Source organism: Cavia porcellus, unplaced genomic scaffold (genome assembly GCF_034190915.1).
Source record: "Cavia porcellus strain 051 isolate PalLab524CR breed Dunkin Hartley unplaced genomic scaffold, mCavPor4.1 scaffold_5, whole genome shotgun sequence".
NCBI lineage: Eukaryota > Metazoa > Chordata > Mammalia > Rodentia > Caviidae > Cavia > Cavia porcellus.
In genome coordinates this window covers 22,537,845-22,555,748 of record NW_026947488.1, presented here as the reverse complement: position 1 = coordinate 22,555,748, position 17,904 = coordinate 22,537,845, and the positions used below count along the sequence as shown (strand labels likewise).

At 48.4% G+C, this 17,904-nt stretch overlaps 1 protein-coding gene across 3 annotated transcripts in view; it reads left to right on the top strand.

Moving 5' to 3' along the window:
* Nucleotides 1-17,904, top strand: part of Ppp1r16b (protein phosphatase 1 regulatory subunit 16B) — a 92,764-nt gene that overhangs the window by 62,836 nt on the left and 12,024 nt on the right. For all 3 annotated transcript variants that reach the window (XM_003467654.5, XM_063248354.1, XM_005002770.4), the window contains exons 3-6: nt 8,238-8,308; nt 11,234-11,379; nt 15,311-15,414; nt 17,167-17,291. In XM_003467654.5, coding sequence (XP_003467702.1) covers nt 8,238-8,308; nt 11,234-11,379; nt 15,311-15,414; nt 17,167-17,291 — 446 coding nt within the window. The remainder of the gene's footprint in view (nt 1-8,237; nt 8,309-11,233; nt 11,380-15,310; nt 15,415-17,166; nt 17,292-17,904) is intronic.

The window sequence follows — 17,904 nt, the reverse complement described above, 5'->3', positions numbered from 1 at the left end:
GAAGAGTACCTGGTCAGCTTGGACGGCTTTAGGGGAGGCTTCACAGAGGCAGTGACATTTAAGCTGGGACCTAGGGCTTAGTAGGAATTAACAAGGTAAAGGAAAGTTTAGAAAGCTTAGAGCCACACATAAAAAGGCCCAGGCCCAGAGGTACACAGAAATGTTGGGGCTTAGATGGTGCTGAATGAGCTCCACCAGGGTTAAGAAAGACAGTGCCAGGAGAGGTGGGCAGAGGCCAGATCTTGTAGGGTCCAGAGCAGCCTGAGTAGCCAGTGGCTTTCCTCTTTCCTTCCCCTTTCCGTGAGAAATGATTGAGCACCTACTGTGTCCTGGGCACTGTCCTTGGTACTGTGGCTACAGTGAGGAGTACAGTGGGCTGTAAACACTGTACTGACATCACAGAAGTCCTGGGGCAGCAGAGGCATAAGACTGAGCTTTCAGCAGGATGTTCAAGGCCCAGCGTGGAGCTCCCTCCTCTTCTTTTTAAATTAATAATTCATGTTCCATAAACCCTATCCTTTTAAAAGTGGGCAGTTCTGCAGTTTTAGTTTTAGGTAGCTAAAACTACCTTAAGTAGTTTTGCTACCTACCTTAGTTTTAGTTTTACAGCCATTACCACTATCTAATTCTAGAATATTTTTATCATCTCGAGACAAGAGGAAACCCTGGACTGAATAGCAGTTACTCTTTATTCTGCCCTCCTTATCCCCCACCCCTGGACCCTGGCATCCAATCTGCTTTCTGTTTCTATGGATCTGCTTATTCTGGACATTTCATGTAAATGGGATCAGATATATGAAATCTTATTTCTTTTTTGGATTTCTTTTTTGGCATCTTTCCTTTAACATAGCTTTCAAAGTTCATCCATGTTGTAGCAGGTATTAGTGCTTCGTTCCACTTTACGAGAGAATGTTTTTCCATTGTGTGGTATTTTGTTTATTCAAAATGGATATTTGGGTTCTTTGCATTTGGTGTTATGACTAATGCTGCAGTCAACCTAGGCATTTTGTTTTGTTTTGGTACAAGGAATTGAACTTGGGACCTTGCGTTTGCCTGGCAGGCACTTGTACTGGTGAGCTGTATCCCCAGGCTAACCTAAGTTTTTGAGTGGACATGTGCATTCATTCCTCTTTTGCATGTACCTAGGAGTGAAACTTCTAGGTCATGCAGTAACTTTGTGTTTGTTTACCTTTAGGAACCGCAAGACTGTTTGCAAAGCAGCTGCACCATTTTCTACTCCCTGTAGCAATGTGTGAGGGCCCTACCTTCCCCACATCCTCACCAAAGCTTCCCACTGTCTGACCTCCCCTCTTCTTGAATGGGCCCTCAAGTGAGCCTGCCTGAGCCTTCGGGCCTGAACCTTAGGATGAGTTTGAGGGAAGCCCACCTCTTCCTGGGCCACCCCTCCACCCTGGCTGAGTCACCTCCCAGTGTCTTGGGTGAGCTGCCTGGCAGAGGGGCGGACTGCACGCATCACTGCAAAAGCTACCATTAGACTTGACTGAGTTTCTGCACCCAGCCTCAGGCTTCTGGGCTTCCCTTGAAGCAGTTATTTCTGGCTATTTCTGCTGCAGGGAGGAGCAGTGGTGGGTGGAAAGGTTGAATTGTTCAGTGGGGTGATTTTGGAATCACAGTGCATCCAGGACAACTTTGACTTGCTGGAAGAAAATGCTGCTTTCTAAGGGTGCTGGGCTGAGGGCTGAGCCCACTTCAACACTAACAGCACCTTGAGGAGGGGAAGTGGGGTCAGTGTGCATGAGATTTTTGCATGAAGGAGATGCAATCCTCATGGGGGTGTATGGCAGCAGGAGGCAGGCAACTAGGATGCTTGGCATCAGGTGGGCAGAAGGGTGCGCCTAAGATAGAGATGTTGCAGAAAACAAACCAAGGGAGCCGAGGATCTTAGGCTCAGAGCCGTCTTTGCCATATGACCTCAGGCTAAATGTCACTCTGCCTGGGGCCTCATTTGCAGACTAATAACAAGGCTGCAAAGTGATTGCTATCATACTGTCTTCTCTGTCAGGTGATGTTCAAGACCACTAAACTTTGCCAGGAGCAACACTGACTTCTTGTTTTAGCCTTTTCCATCTTTCTGTGCCTTCCTTTTGGCTGTACTTTAGCCACGTGGTTAAGTGTAGTCTTTGGAGCTGGCCAGGCCTAGGTTAAAATCCCAGGCCCATCAGTTCCAGGTATGTGCCCATGGGCAAAACAGTTCCCATGTTCAAATCTGAGCATTGGATTCCTAGCTGTACATTGTGCAGTCCTAGGAGGTTGTTAGTTAATAGTACTGGGTCTGGAGTGTTGATCTTCAAGACTGGACGATGAGGAGTAGTTGACCTGAAGGATGTAAAGTGCTTAACTAACACGATGCCTGGTACAAGGTGCTGGGATGTAGAGAGAACATCTGAAGGCACAGGGCAGAAGGAGTACAGACTGGTATCTGGGACCAGAGGGAAGTGATGGGTGCCTAGTGACCTGATTGGGAGGAGACAGGAACGGGGTGGGGCTGAAGACTCCTCTGGTCAACTCTGGGTCTATTCACACTGATGTGGGAAGTTTAGGGTACATTGCTAAAGCCTTAAAATCATAACCGTTGCTTTTCCTTCCATGAGTCCCACTCTTTGTGATGCCCACTGTCTGCAAGAAGACATGAGGAGATAGATCATGGCCTCAGGCACAGGTAGTCCCTTGGGCAATGAAATAAGCACAGCTGTGATGTACAAATTCAGAAACACAAGCGCTGTGGGAAGAGTGACTGGGGAGACTCAGCTGAGATTGGAGTGAGCAGGAAAGTCCTCTGAAAGGACATGACATTTTGGGTGGAATCTGAAAGATGAAGAAGAGTCTTCTGTCCCAGGATGGGGACTGGGAGCTCAGTTTTGTTTTAGGAATAGTTTTGTTTTAGGAATAGTTTTGTTTTAGGAAGCAAAATAAGCCAATGTGGCTGGATCCATGAGCAGTCCAGAGAGGCAGGCAGGATCTGGGCTGAGATGGGCTGGAGGGAGCAGAGAGGCAACCAGGCAGTTCCCTGATGGGAGTGGGAGGATGAGGGTGGGCAGTGGGAAGGGAAGGAAAGGCTTTGAGAAGGGAAGAAGTCTCGATGGTCAGTGCCCTGTGAAAATAACTTCAAGTCATGTGACCAGCAGGCAGCAGCTCTGTCCAGGGTGCCCCTGGGAGATGTACATTGCCCAGGGTCCACTGCCAGCAGGCAGACCCCTCTGTCTCCCTGTGCCCATTCTACTAGGGCCAAAGCAGGAGCCACAACCTGTGTTGCACGTCACCTACTTGCTTGAGGTCAGACAGCTCACTCTGTGGGACTGGGTAGGTCAGATGCTGGAGTAAACACAGGCCTGTCTGCAGCAATTCCTCCCTGCAGAGGCAGCCACCACCAGCTTCCTGCTGAGAGAGGCTGGTGCAGCCTTGCACGATGCAGCTGGAGATGGAAGGAGCAGATGGCCCTGTTGGCCCAGATTCTTGCCAGATTGCCAGGGAGGTGTGGGTGGAGTAGCAGTCTGTGCCAGGAGCAGGATGCCCAAGTGAGGAGGCCAGGAGCCACTTCTTTGCCATCTAGATGGGCTCTGCCTATGGAAGGGTAGAGAGCATTGGCTGCGTTCTCACCATGGTCCTTGAAACAGCATATGTCCAAGCTCCCAGAAAGACCACCTCAGTGACCGACTCTTGGGAACTGCAAGGTAGCAGTTGTGGTAGCCTTACCCCCAGCACCCAGGCCAAGGAGCCAGGCAGAGCTTAGTAATTGTTTTTTGTTTTTAGTTTCTTAATTAATGATAGTAGCTCTTGAATATTGTCTCACTTAATCCTGACAGCAAGGGAGACACTATTGAGGTCCCCACTCTATACAAGAGGATACAGGTCTTAGAGAGGAGGAAAAACTTGCTGAAAGTCACAGCTAAACTGAAACATGAGGATAAATGTGGCCCTCTGATAAGCTGACAGCCACACTTTGGGAGCCAGGGCTTTAGGGACAGGGAGCAGAGCTAAGAAGGGGCAACCAGGAGAAGTTGGTAGGTGTTGCTGGTGGGAGAGGAGAGCATGCCCCACTTGTCTTTGTCCTCCTTGTACCTTGGCTAAACCTTAGATCCCCGCCCAGCTTCCTCCATTGTTCGGGGTGCTCAGAGAGCAAAAGGTAAGCCTCACAGGTAGGGAGAGGGGACCTTGGTGTGGCTGACCAGGCTGTACACTGCACAACTCCAGGGCACTCCATTCACATAGGCTATGATGAGAACTGTGCCCTTTGGAATTGTGCCAGGTGGTAGCCCTGCAAGATCCCATACCACATGGGATCTTGAAGACCACGGATCTGTAAAGTTTTCTGTAAAGCGTCAGATAGCAAATACTTCAGGCTGTGCAGGCCATACAGTCTGTGCTGTAATCCTCAGCCCAGCTGTTGCAGGGTGAAAGCAGTCATAGGCGATATGTAAATGAATGAGCATGAATGTGTTGGGGTAAAACTTTATTTACTGAAATAGGTGGCCTGACAGATTTGGCCCATGGATCAGTTTTTCAGTCCCAGTGAAGTCCACAGAAGGATTCTGAACTCCATTCTGAGAGCAACGTGGAGTCATGAGAAGGTTTTCAGCAAGAATAAAGATAGCTGATTGACATTTGTCCCTGACAGATCCGTGTCCCCTCCGTACCTTACCCCAGGTAGCAGGGTTTCTTATGGCCTGTTTGTGGATCTTGGAGCCCTGCTCCTGGCAAGAAGAGGCTTGTCCTGAGGCCCAGGAGCCTCTGTTGTCCTGGTGGTTTCGGCAGAGGCCACTGCCATGCATTCTCCCTTTTACTCCTCCTCATGGTAGCTCTCAACTCAGGTCTAGACCCGCAGCATGGCTGCAGAAATGCTGGTTCCCATCCCTAGTCTCAGGGCCAGATGAAAGCAGGCCACTGGGCAGTATCCGAGGCTTGCAAATTAGAAAACCGGTCCCAGATTCCAGTTGCTCCATTTGACTATGTTTGCCTTGAACTATACTTTCCAGACCCTCCATCTCCCCTCCTGCATTGACCTGATGTGTAGGAAAGGAACAGGAAGAAGACTGTTGTTAGGAGCATCCATTATTTTGCTGAAGCCCAGAGGCAGGAGGAAAGCCTGGCGATGTAAGCCTGGCGATGTGCTGTATAGTAGGGATTTTGAGCTGGGCCTGCAGCCAGAATCTGGCCTCCCAGCTCAAGCTGGGAAGTATCACTGTTGAGGTGGCCTTTGCTCATACATATTAAGGATTCTTAGAGAAGGGGGTGATTTGTCCCACTTCTTGTGCTGAAAATAACTGCCCGACATCCGAGTAATTACATGACTTAGGCTCTGTGTAGCAGAGATCACCCCTATAATTGTTGTGCACAAACACTGCTTTTGGCAGCTGATGCTTATTTTCTGCCTCAAAGAGTCTTCACAGGAAGGCTTTCCACCACCCACCCTGTGCAACTCGCACCCTTACTTCACGGGACCAGAGACTTTCCGGCTACTTCTACTTCTCCGAAGGCCATGTGTTAGGCTCGGGATACCCCTGACCCATAGATAGGCTGGGCATGGTGATTGATGGCTTTGACATAATCTCCTAACATAGTTCTGCATCTGGGACCAGGTACTAGGTCACCCACATTCTGTGTAATGGACCTGTGGACAATACTCTATTGATGGAGTCCTGTGGAGTTGGCACCAGAGTGGTGGTCTGTGCTGCTGAGAGAACATCTTGTCACTTTAAACTGAGACAAGGGATTGCCATTTGGGTCAAAGTTCTAGCAAATTTCTTGAGGACATACTGTGAACCAGGCCTTAGGGGCACAGCCATAAATACCATAATTAGGAACATTAGGGACAGAGCCATAAATACCAGATTGTGATCCTACCTTGTTGTGACTTAGTGTTCAATGGGCAGACAAACCCAAAGATTATAATTATCCACATGGTTATGTAATTATAATTATGATAAGACTATAGATGATATGAATAGAAGGCATGGGGCATGGGGGAATTTGAGTTGAAACTAAAGATAAGGAACAAGGCAGGTATGTGTGTGTGTGCATGTGTATATATATGTACATACATGAATGTTAGAGATGGGTACATAGAAGATGGTGGTTGGATGGATGAGTGGATGGATGAATGGTTAAATGCATGAATGGACAGTTGATTGAGTGTTCCAGCCAATAGGATTGGACCATCCAAAAAGCATAGAGGTCAAAGGTGATGACTGTGACTGACAAAAAACATGCAGAAAATGTTTGCAGTCAAGGAAGTGAGGCTGGAGAGGCAGGCAGATAGGCTTGCTGGGTATGGGTCAGTAAACTGTATGTTGCCCACGTCCAGGAGGTTCCAGTCTTCCAGAGCTCTGTGGATGCTGGATTGGGCAGGATGGTGAACTATAGGCAGGGATCACATCATGCAAGACCTCTTACGCCCTGAGAATGGTTTTGGACATTATTCCCCAAACAATGGGGAGCCAGGAATAGGTTTTAGCAGTTTGCAATGGATTAATTTCCATTTTAATACCCCATAGTAACACTGTACAGAGAACTTCTTATGGAAATGTTCCATTCCTGTGCTTTCCAATATGATAGCCATACTGAGCACAGAGTGACTGAGAGACTGAATTTTGAATGTTTACTAGCCACCATAGCCAGAGGTAGCTTCTGGCTCATATTGGAGAGTGCAGACCCTCCAAGAGTCTGTCTCTTACTGGACCAAGTCCTACCGCTCCTGACCACCAGCAGCAACGTGACTTGGGAAAGTCTGCTGGAGGCAGCACACTGACGGGGTGGAGCCTTGCCTCCTCTTCGCATGGCCACCCAGGATGCAGTTGGGGCTGGGGCCTGAAACGAGCTAATGATCATGGAGCTGGGATGTTGTCCCCCAATCCCCACTGCTCCTGAAACCCTGTGAAATCCCCTACTCCTCATCAGTGTCTTTTCCCTGGTACCATGGGGTTGCTGGCTGACTTTTGTACAGTGGAGAAGGTAGTCTTCTCCCTGCCCTTCCTTCCACAGATGCACATGGATGAAGAAACACCATGAGCCATGATGCGGAGACCGTGTCCACCATGGGCATTTGGGGATGTGGATTTGGCTCCTGTTTCAGAGGGAGGGGGGTTGGCAGAGCTGGTAGGAGGCTGACAGGAGATGGAAGGGGCTGGACCCAACTGCTCTCCCTTTGCAGTGCACAGGCCTCTAGCCCTGCTGCATCAGCACGGTGACCTGAGGGCGTCACACACCAGCCAGCCTGTGGATCCAAGTTCATCTGCTGGGCCCACAGGCAGCTGACCCCTGTTCACCGCTGTGGTCTAGAGGTGCACTTGCTGATTACCTGCCCAGTCCAACCTTGGGACTCGGAAACCCAAGGGAAGAATTGGACAGGGAGAGACAAGGAAAGTTTAGGGATTAGGTGAATAGGAACCTAGGGGTGAGAAAAGCCGGTGAACCCCAATAACACCTTAGCATAGGACAAGCCCTGTCTCCTACCACTGGTTAGGCACTGCAGGACTTGGAGAGTGGCTGGGCCCTAAGGGGGAGGAATGCTGGCCCCATATATGCATCACTCTGGGGGGCAAGCCCAGCTGGAGGCTGACCAGAGGAGGCCTTTAAGAGGCTCAGGGCCAGACTGCTTCCCCCCCTCCATCTCTCACCCTTTCTCCATTTACCCCTATCCCCTAGGACTAAGCAGAGTCACAAAAGGGGCATGTCACCTGAAGGATGAGCCACCATCTGCAGAGACCTGCAGAATTAATAAGTCACAGCTTCCATAACCAGTCTCTCCTGGGAAACTAGTACCAGGCACTGTGCTGAGCCCTAGGCATGGCTGACATCGGTTATGCCATGGGCCCCTGTGTTAGGTAGGATTAAACATCAGCCTCATTTGGCAGATGACAAAACTGCCAAATGGGAGGGAACTGGCTTGAGCACATTGCCCAGATGTTAAGAATGGGATCACTGGACTCAAGAGGGTAAATGTGAGGGACTACAACATGCTCTCTGGAAAGCCAGTAAAAGCCCAAGAGCAGTGCCTTGCATGGGCACTTCCTGTCTTACCCTTGAGACAGCAGGCAGTGACATCTGCTTCTTGGAAATCCTGGTCAAAAACATATATGTCTTAATTTTTTCATCTGTAAAATGGGAAAGGTGTTACTACTTAACCTCAGAGGTCAGGTGTCAAGACTAAGCAAGAACACTTGTGCCAGAGCCTTGTGTGTGTGTGACAGGCATCTCACTGCTGTCCCCTCCTGTTACAGTGCGCTACTTCCTGAAGAATAAGGTTAGCCCTGATTTGTGCAATGAGGATGGACTCACAGCCCTGCACCAGGTAAGCTGGGTTCACTGTAGGGGGGGCAGCATCCTGCTCCCCACCTGGACGGGTGCCCTGTTCTGCTGCACTTTCCTGCCCAGAACCCTCAGGGCCGAGGGAGGGTGAGTCACAGGTGACCCATCTGAAAGGCTCTCATCTGCTTCAGGGGCACAAGTGTTTCTCATGCACATGTCCGTGGAGCCCCTGTGCGTGCACACACACACACACATGCACACACACACTCACACATACGTGTGCAGAGCAGGTTCCAGGGACAGGAGCCTTTGTTAACTGTATCCCTGCTGCCCAGCAAAGCAATTCTGCTTGGAGCTTGACATTTGACAAGCACATTCACACCCACCAGGTCATCCCACCCACCCTGATGACAAAGGTGATTAACACAAAGGTCACATGGCCATGAACCAAGCACTGTCATAACACATAGCCTTTTAAGGGCAGCATGATGGTCCCACCTTCCCTAGCTGGGGACAGGCTGTTCTGGCTGTCACCTCTTGCATGGATGATTCCTCCTCCTCTGCAGCCTCCTAAGTGTCCCCAGCATTCACTGTGGTCCTTTTAGCCACGGATGTTGAAACGTAAAACCTCAAGTTTGTGCAAAGCTCTGGTGTCTTCTCACACTGCTGGGGGCCAGGGGGATTCAACCTGTCCATCCCGACCACCACCACAGGCGGCATCTCACCCATGGCCTGCACATACTGAGCACTGACTGCTCTGTTCTCTGCGGGGAACAGGGTCCCAGAAATGAGTTAGGCAGTGTCCTGCTCTAAGTTCATGGTGTGTTGTGATCCCAGTGTATAAATAACAAAAAACGCAATGCAGTGTGATCAGGGTTCATACAGAGGGATGTGGCTTTATGTGGCTTGAAGCTGAAAGTTGATGAAGTACCTCAAAGGCAAACTGAGAAATGCTTCCAAGAGGAAGGGCATCTGACCTGGGTCTTGGAAGGGTGAGTAGGAGTTTGCCAGATAGAAAGGAAGAACATTCAAAGCAGAGCAGATAACATTAAAGAGGCATGACAAGGAGGTCAGCCTTTCAAGCCTGGAGTCTGAGGAGTCAATTGATTGTGGCATCATCAGTATGCAAGGAGCCCCAGGGGAACAGCAGGAGGCAAGACTGGAAAGGTTGATAACAGGGTGTCAGCTCCTCGTGAGTTTGAATCTATAGAGGACCTTCATCTTTCCTTGCTAGGTGACTCTCTGGACCATGGGCTCACTGAGCCGGTTTCCCTTTCTATAAAGTAGGAATAAGAGGATCCTCACAGGCTTGCTGTAATGATTAAGTACAGCAGTGCATGGCCAGAGCTTTGCAAGGTGCCCAGCTTGAGGGAAGCCTCAAAGAGCGTTGACTTTTCTTCGTGACAGGGGCTGTTGCTGTCATTGTTAGTGTCGCCACAGCTCCATTACAGCCAGGATCCTCTTCTGTTTGGCCCCGAAATATGGATGGGCTACTCTGCCTTCCCGATCCGCAGACAGAGCAAACGCGATTAATGACCGGAGGAAGCGCTCTCTGGGTTGGGTGTGTGGAAGGGGAGGCAGGCAGAGAAGATAGGGCCTCACCCAGGAGAGTAGGGATGAGGGGAGGGACTTAGGAAATGGAGCCACAGCAGGAGGAGTCAGCCTGGGCCAGTGCAGGGCCTGCCCATCCCTCCAAGGGTGTCCTTGCGCCCACCCCTGACCTTGCTGAGCTGCCTGACTCAGACTCTGCAGCTCTGGACACTCAGCCCCAACCCCTTCCATATGAGCTTTCCATCCCACCTCCATGTTCCCTGAGGCCTCTAAGAGTGGCATCTTTAGTCTTCAGTCTCCCAGTTGCCCAGGCGCATCTTCAGTGACAGCCAGGAGAGCCTTCCTGTTCTACCCTGGCCTGTGCCTTTGGTGCCCCCTGGTGGCAGTGTCATGCATGGCTTTCTGGTCACCTGAGACAGCACCTGCCCAAATCCCATCTTCTCCTGCCTGTCCAGAGATACCTTCAGACCTGGCCACCCAAAGACTGGCTGACTCAGAAAGAACACGGGTCCCTGGCACCATCTGTGCCATGCTCCTTTCCCACGTGTCCTTCTGGCGCTAAGCCCTGGCTCACAGGGAGTATGTGGGGGCTGTGGTGCCTCCTCCCACAGCCTCGCCTATGCCTGTGCCCTCTTGTGACCTTGGACTCACACCTACTACTGGCCTCCAACTGCTGCTCCCCATCCCGAAAATCTTTTCTGTAGGCCAGGCCACTGTCATCCTTTAACTAGATGACCTCAACTCAGCTTCTCCCACTGTGGGCGTGTACACACACACACACACACACACACACACACAGATGCATGCATGCACACACGCAATCTGTTCTCCACATGGAACGAGCAGAGCAGTTTTAAAAACAAGTCTGAGTGTGCTTCTTTTCTAAGGCTAGCTCTCCAGAGACTCCCATTGCTCCAGAGACCAAGCTTATGCCTGGGTGGGCAGGGCTGAGCCCAAGTCCCCTATTGGCTTCTGCAGAAGTCATCTCTAAGGCAGGTCCTGCACCCTGGACCCTGTGAAGTGCCCCCGTCTTTCTCTGCTGTCTTTGTCTTATGTCCCTGGCTGAGGTCTCAGTGTCCTCAGAATAATTTTTCACTCCTGATCCTAGAATTTGGGGGCTCTTGGATTCCCGTGTTGTTTCTGGGGTGGAGCTCCTGCCTGCTCACTGGGGCTCACCCACCTGTGGTCACTGCTCCATGCAGGTGGGAACACAAGTGTGCTGTCTCCTAGCAGGGATAGTATCAGGATCCCTAAAATCTGCAGCTGCATTCTGGGGGGAATTGTGGGTCTTCTCCAAGAAGTGTGCTCCTGGGTCAGAAGCTCTTGAGTCAGAGAGTTCTTTTCTTGGGTTCTTGTGGGGAACCTGGGATGTGCCCTGGGGCCCTGTCTGGGCTCACTCTGCCTCTGTCCCTCCCAGTGTTGCATTGACAACTTTGAGGAAATCGTCAAGCTGCTTCTCTCCCATGGTGCAAATGTGAACGCCAAGGACAACGAGCTGTGGACGCCTCTGCATGCTGCAGCCACCTGCGGCCACATCAACCTGGTGAAGATCCTCGTCCAGTAGTACGTGCCTGCTCACCCCCAGCACCGCCTCCCACTGCTCTGTGCCTTCTCAAGTACACTGCTCCTTTCTTCTTTCCTCCCTCCCTCCCTCCCTTCCTCCCATTCTTCCTCCATTCTCCCCTTTCATTGTGTTTTCTCACTGGTGCTCTATGTTTCTGTTTATACCTGTCTCTGTCTCCTCAGAATCTCTCCATATATCTCTTTCTGTCTCTTGCAATCCTTCTGCCTCAGTCTCCTGAATAGTTGAGATTATAGGCATGTGCCACTGTACCCAGCCCAATTTTCTTATTGTGGGAAAAATATATATTTCTATAACAAAATTTATATAGCAAATTAAACAATTTCTTTTTTGCACTGGGGATCAAACTCAAGACTTGGCACTTGCCAAGCAGGCACTTACGCCACTGAGCTAAACACTTGGCCCTAAATTTAACAATCTTAACCACGTATACAACTCAGTGACACCAAGTATAACTTTGTGGTGCAACCATTACCACCATCCATCTCAAGAACTCTCTTCATTTTGCAAAACCAAAACCCTGAACTCATTAAACAGTAACTCTTCCCGTTCCCTTCTACACCCTGCCTCTGGCAATCATGATGTTACTTTCTGTCTTTATGAATTTAACTACTCTAAGCACCTAATATAAGTGGAATCATATAGTGATTGTATTTTTGTGACTGGTTTATTTTACTTAGCATAATATCCTCAAGGCTCATCCGTATTATAATGTATGTCAGAATTTTCTCCCTTTATAAGGCTGATTATTATTCCATTGTGTGTATGTCATTTTTTATTGTGTATGTGTGCCTGCCACATTTTGCTTACCCATTTGTTTATTAATGGACACTGGAGTTGGTTCCATGTTTTTGCTATTGTGAATTATGCTGCCATGAATATGGGTTTACATATGATTTCTTTGTGTCTCTCTGCTCTAAGTTCTTTGAAGGTATAATCTGGAAGTATACTTTTTTGAGGAGCTGCTATGCTGTTTTCCATAGTGGCTCTTCCAGCTTACATAACTGTCAGCATTGCCCAAGGGTTCCATTTTGGAAAATCCTCACCAATGCTTGTTATTTTATGAGATTTTTTGCTTGCTTGCCTGTAGTCTACCTAATGAGTTTTCTACACACCGTATATTGTCTTCTAACCATTGCATTGTCTCCATCAAAATTCATTTAATATATATGCAAGTATTTAGTTTTGGGTAGACTCTGTTGGCCTATTTGTCTGCCATTATGCCAGTACAACACTCTTTTTGGTTTTTTGAGGCAGGGTCTCACTATGTAGTCCAGGCTGGCCTTGAACTCACTATGTAGCTCACATTGGCCTTGAACTCACAGCCTGCCTCCTGCTTCAGCCTCCCAAATGCTGAGATTACAGGTGTGCACCACTGTGCCCAGCTGCAACTGACTTTTTGTTTAACACTTTTCTTACTAAATTAAATTTAATAACTAGTTTTAACAATTTTTTGTGTGGAATCTTTAGGGTTTCCTACATATGAGACTATATCATCTGTGAGGACAGATAATTTTCTGTCTTTCTTTCCAATTTGGATGCCTTCTAATTCTTTTTCCAGCTCCAGATCTGTGTTAGCCAGGAGGTGATGAAAGCAGGTATTCTTGCTTTATTTCCAATCTTAGAGGAAACACTTTCAGCCTTTCAGTGTTGTAAATGTCTCTTATTTGTTTTCCATAAATGGAATGTTTTTTTTTTTTTTTTGAGGTCGTTTCCCTTCTTTATGTGACCCCCCACACACACACACACCTTGAACTCACAAGGTAGCTCAGGCTGGCCTCGAATTTGCAGTGATCCTCCTGCCTCCCAAGTGCTGGAATTAAAGGTGTGAGCCACCATACCCAGCATTTTCCCTGTAAAACTACAAAAACTTGAGTGCTTTTATCATGAAATAGTGTTGAATTCTGACAAATTTTATGTGTCAATTGAGTTAATCATGTGATTTCTCTCCATTCTATTAATGTGGTATATTACATTGATTTTTGTATGTTAAACCATCTTTGTGTCCCAGGAATAAATCCTGCTTGTTTATTGTGGGATTCTTTTAATACCCATTTTTTTTATATGTTGTTGAATTTGGTTTCCTAGCATTTTGTTGAAGTTTTTTTTTTCTTGAGACAGAGTCTCACTGTGTAGTTCTGGCTGGTCTGAAACTCACTTTGTAACGCAGGCTGGCCTCAAACACAGAGCAGTCTTTCTGCCTCAGCCTCACCAGTGCTAAAACTACAGATGTGGACCCCCACATCCAGCTTTGTATCAATGTTCTTTAAGGTTTTGGTGTGTAGTTTTCTTATGTTTTTTTGTCCAGCTTTAATATCAAGATATTGTTCTCTTTTATCTCTTTTTCTGCAATCTTGTCTTCATCTGTGCTATTCCATTTGTTGTTGCTATTTTTCTTTGTTTTTTAATGTATTGTTGCTATTTTTTTTAATTTATTAAAAAATCAAGTGTGCTTCCTTGTTCCTAACCCAAATCCTCTCCACATGCTTCCATTTAAGACAAAGACCTGAGACTCCCCAAAACTCTTGCTAGACTTCTTGAATTCTATAAGCATACAGAAAAAGCAGTTTTCAATTTCATGTGTATTCAGTTGAATCCAGCTAAAATTGGCTGGTGTCTGCACTGGGCTGGGCCCTGTGTTGGGCAGTGGACACACAGGAGGATACAAAAGTCTGAGGGAGCCAAGTGAGAACTCAGAGAAGAGACAGAGCAGCCATGCCAGGGGGCTGGTGTCCCCAGAAGCCAAAGAGAACAGCAGGTGTGGGGAGTCAGGAGGGATGTATGAGAGCATCTAGGCAACCTGTGTGCTCCTTTTCCAAGTGTAGGCAAAGCAGCAGATGCTCATTGAGTGGCTCTAAAAGGCAGAAACTAAGAGAATGGTACTGCTGGTCTGGCTTCCAAGGGAATACAGGAGCTCAGAGAGGTCATAACAGAGGACTGTCAGGCCAGAAGACAGTATGGTGGCCCATGGCTATGCCTTATGAACCCGAGCAGAAGCATCAGGTAGCCACAAATAATCAGCAGCGGTACCCAGAGGGCAAAGGGAGTGGTGCTGGCCTGGTCAGTGGTTCCTGAGTGCTAATCTTTACCAGAATCACTTATGTGGTGTGTGTAAAGTATGTATTCTCAGGTCCCGCTCCAGAGTCTGCTTCATGTGATTGTAGAGAAGCCCAGGGACCTGTGTTTTATTTAGTGGTCTCCCAGTATTTCGGTTGTGGGGCACCTTACGGTGAAGCTTAGGTGTGCCTGGCTCAAAGGGCAAATTCTCCTAGGGCGCGTCAAGTCTCTGTTCTGCCCGTCATGCCCGACTTTTGGGACTTGGGGGACTTGGGGAAAGATGTGTCTACACACAGATAAAGACTGACATAAAATGTGGAGTGAGAAGAGCTGACATAACCTAGGTTTGAGTCTTGACCCTACCAAATCCAAGCTGTGACCCTGAACATGTAACAGAGCCTGTTTGAGTCTTTGTTTCCTCTGGAATGAGATGGGACCACACTGCCACACATGGGAACAGTTGTGACGACTGAATAAAGTGATGTGTGTCAAGGGCTTGGTGCCAGCAAATGTGCCTATAGAGTAGTGCTGCTGCTGTTTATATTAGCCTTATTACTGTTACCAGGAAGGACATGTGTGTCCCTGTCTGCCTAACTGCTGCTTTACAGAGGAGGAAGCCCAGGGAGATCTCCTATGATGCCTCTTGTGGGACTTAGGTATCCTCCAATGTGGGGACTCAGGGTACTGAAGCCACTGTGCTGATGGGCACAGCTGGGCATCACTTTGCTGGGGTGCACCACGGTGGGTGCAGATGCTGAGGTGTGTGATAGGGCTGAGAGAGAAAGCACAGGGCAGAGGCAGCCAGAGCAACCTTAGCCACCCTACCTGGTTTTCACCCTGATCCTCTCTCTGCAGTGGGGCTGACTTGCTCGCTGTCAACTCCGATGGGAACATGCCATATGACCTCTGCGAGGATGAGCCCACCCTGGATGTCATCGAGACCTGCATGGCGTACCAGGGTAAGGGAGGGAGCCCCCTTTAAAGTGGGCATAGTACAGTATTGCAGTGTCACATAAACGAATACAATGAGTGTCACGTTGGCTGGCTATGTGCCTCCCCGCCTGGCACTCAGCCCCCATAAATGGGATAGGTCCACTTTATTGTCATTATCTGTGTGATTGACAAGATAAGCACATGAAAGGACCCTGGAAAACATGCAGAAGGGAGGTATTGTTCTCATCTCTGTCACCCACACATGCAGGCGGCCTCAGCTGGCCTAGTCTCCTCTTCGTCAGCTGTGACAATTCAATTTGATAAACATTCACCATAAAGACGTAGCCTCATTTGGGAAAATAGTAGAAAGGCAAGAACATTCTTCAGTGCTGCACTGTGCCAAGCACTAAACTCACTGCCAGAGACCCAGATAAACAAGATAGGGGCTGTTCTTAGCTCAAAATGAGGTTTAGCGAGAAAATAAACGTAGTCATGAGAGACCCGCCAGCCCAGTATCGCACAGTCATGCCCGCGAAGTGTCTCCTTCTAAATAGGTCTCAAGTTCAGGCCTTCAGCTGCACCCTGAGGTCCTGCTCTGGCCCATGTCTTGTGTCCCTGTTCCCCTCCAGATTGCTGTGATCACTGCCAATTGGTCTCCTTGTCCCCTGCTGCCTAAGCTTTTCCTATTCCTTTCTGCTGAGATCCTTAACAATTTGGGGCTGATCTGGTGAATCGATGGCTCCCTTCCCAGAATGCTTTTCAGTATAGTTTTAAAATGGTGGGTATGGTGGCCATGCACGTAATCCCAGAACTCAGGAGTCTGAGGCAGGAGGATCACTGTGAGTTCAAGGCCAACCCAAACTGTATAGTGAGACCCCGTCTCAAAAACAAACAGATGGGATTATAAAGAAAGCCAAATTATATTAAAACAAATCTATCAAAATATGTTTAAATGTATTAGAAGCTTCATTAAGTTGTGAAACAATAAGATAACACAAGACGAAAACATCTATGGATTCTGTTAGTGAAAAACTCACAGGCCTTGCTAATGCTCCTGTAGGTTTTGCTTACATGCTAGTGGTGAGAAATGCTGAATTTCATTTAGTGTCAAAGTAAACGTGTACCACCCGTACATTGTGTTTCTGCTTTAAAGTTTATAAACCTTCCCTGAATTCTATCCAAGGGTGCTAAATCTAATGAATCTTTTTTATAGAGCATATCACCCTCTCCTTACATACAATTAGTAGCTGTCAGTGAAAGTGTAATCATGGATTCAGGTTATAAAATGTCTTTCTGGGCCCCTCTGCCTTAATTTACCAAACTCCATTTGAAAGTAATATATCCATTTATTCAATAATTTCCACAACAAAAATGCATTAGTATTGTGCCTGGTTCTGCAAACCTAGGCACAGAGCAGCTGAAGGAAACCAAGAGAGACTGAGGATAGCCAGCGGAGGCCAGCTGGGGAGGAGATACGAGCCATTTGAGCAGCTAGAGGTGGATAGGTAGCTAAGGTAGGGCTTCCAGGTGGGAGAGAAACAGGCACACAAATGACCAAGATTCACATAGTGTCTACTGGGTGGCAGGCAAGGTCGCCCCTCAATCAGTGAATCAATGCATGCTGCTTGTGTTTATCAGGCCTCGGGGACCATGACCTGGGTCCCCTTTGGCTGGCAGGCCTTGGGGAGCATGAGCTGTGTCTCCTCCATCTGCTTTTCTCTCTCTTCTTGGGACTTAGGCCTGAGAATGCTGAACAAATCCTCTCTTTCCCACTGCAGGCATCACCCAGGAGAAAATTAATGAGATGCGGGCTGCTCCTGAGCAGCAGATGATCACCGACATCCACTGTATGATTGCAGCAGGCCAGGATCTTGACTGGATAGACGCCCAGGGTGCCACACTGGTGAGGAATGGGACAGGCTGGTTTGAACTGGGGACAAGTACCAAAATTCAGACCAGCTGAGGCTGACATGGAGCAAGCCTTGGTGGGTCCAGGCCTATGTAGTTAGGGCTTTTCTGTTACCTTGAACCTCCTCCCGATCTCTTTTTGGCCTGGGCCCCCCCTGCAATGTGGTAGGTTAGCAGAGTAAGGTTCAATCTTTTGGGGACCCTGGCAGCTCTCACCTGGGGCTGGGAATTAGGACCCCTGGATGGGAGGCTTGGCTCTGTCACCTATCTGTTCCATTTCCAGGATCATGCCCATTTTGGATGTTATTTCCCCATCCTCCAATGATGTCATCCCTCAAGGACTGGTGCCACTATTTATCTCCTCACCCATGCCATCTGGCTTAGAATGTGCTTTCCCCTGCCTGGTGTGCCTTCCCCCACCCCTACTGCCTTTCCTCTTCATCTCTTCTTAATACTGCTTCAGCAGTCTTTTCCCTGAGTTCCCTGACTTCAGAATCCATCCATCCATCCATCCATCCATCCATCCATCCATCCAGTTAACATATAGGGATATGAAAGCACTTCCTTCGTACCACATACTTTATTGGATCTTAAAGACAGAACAGCGG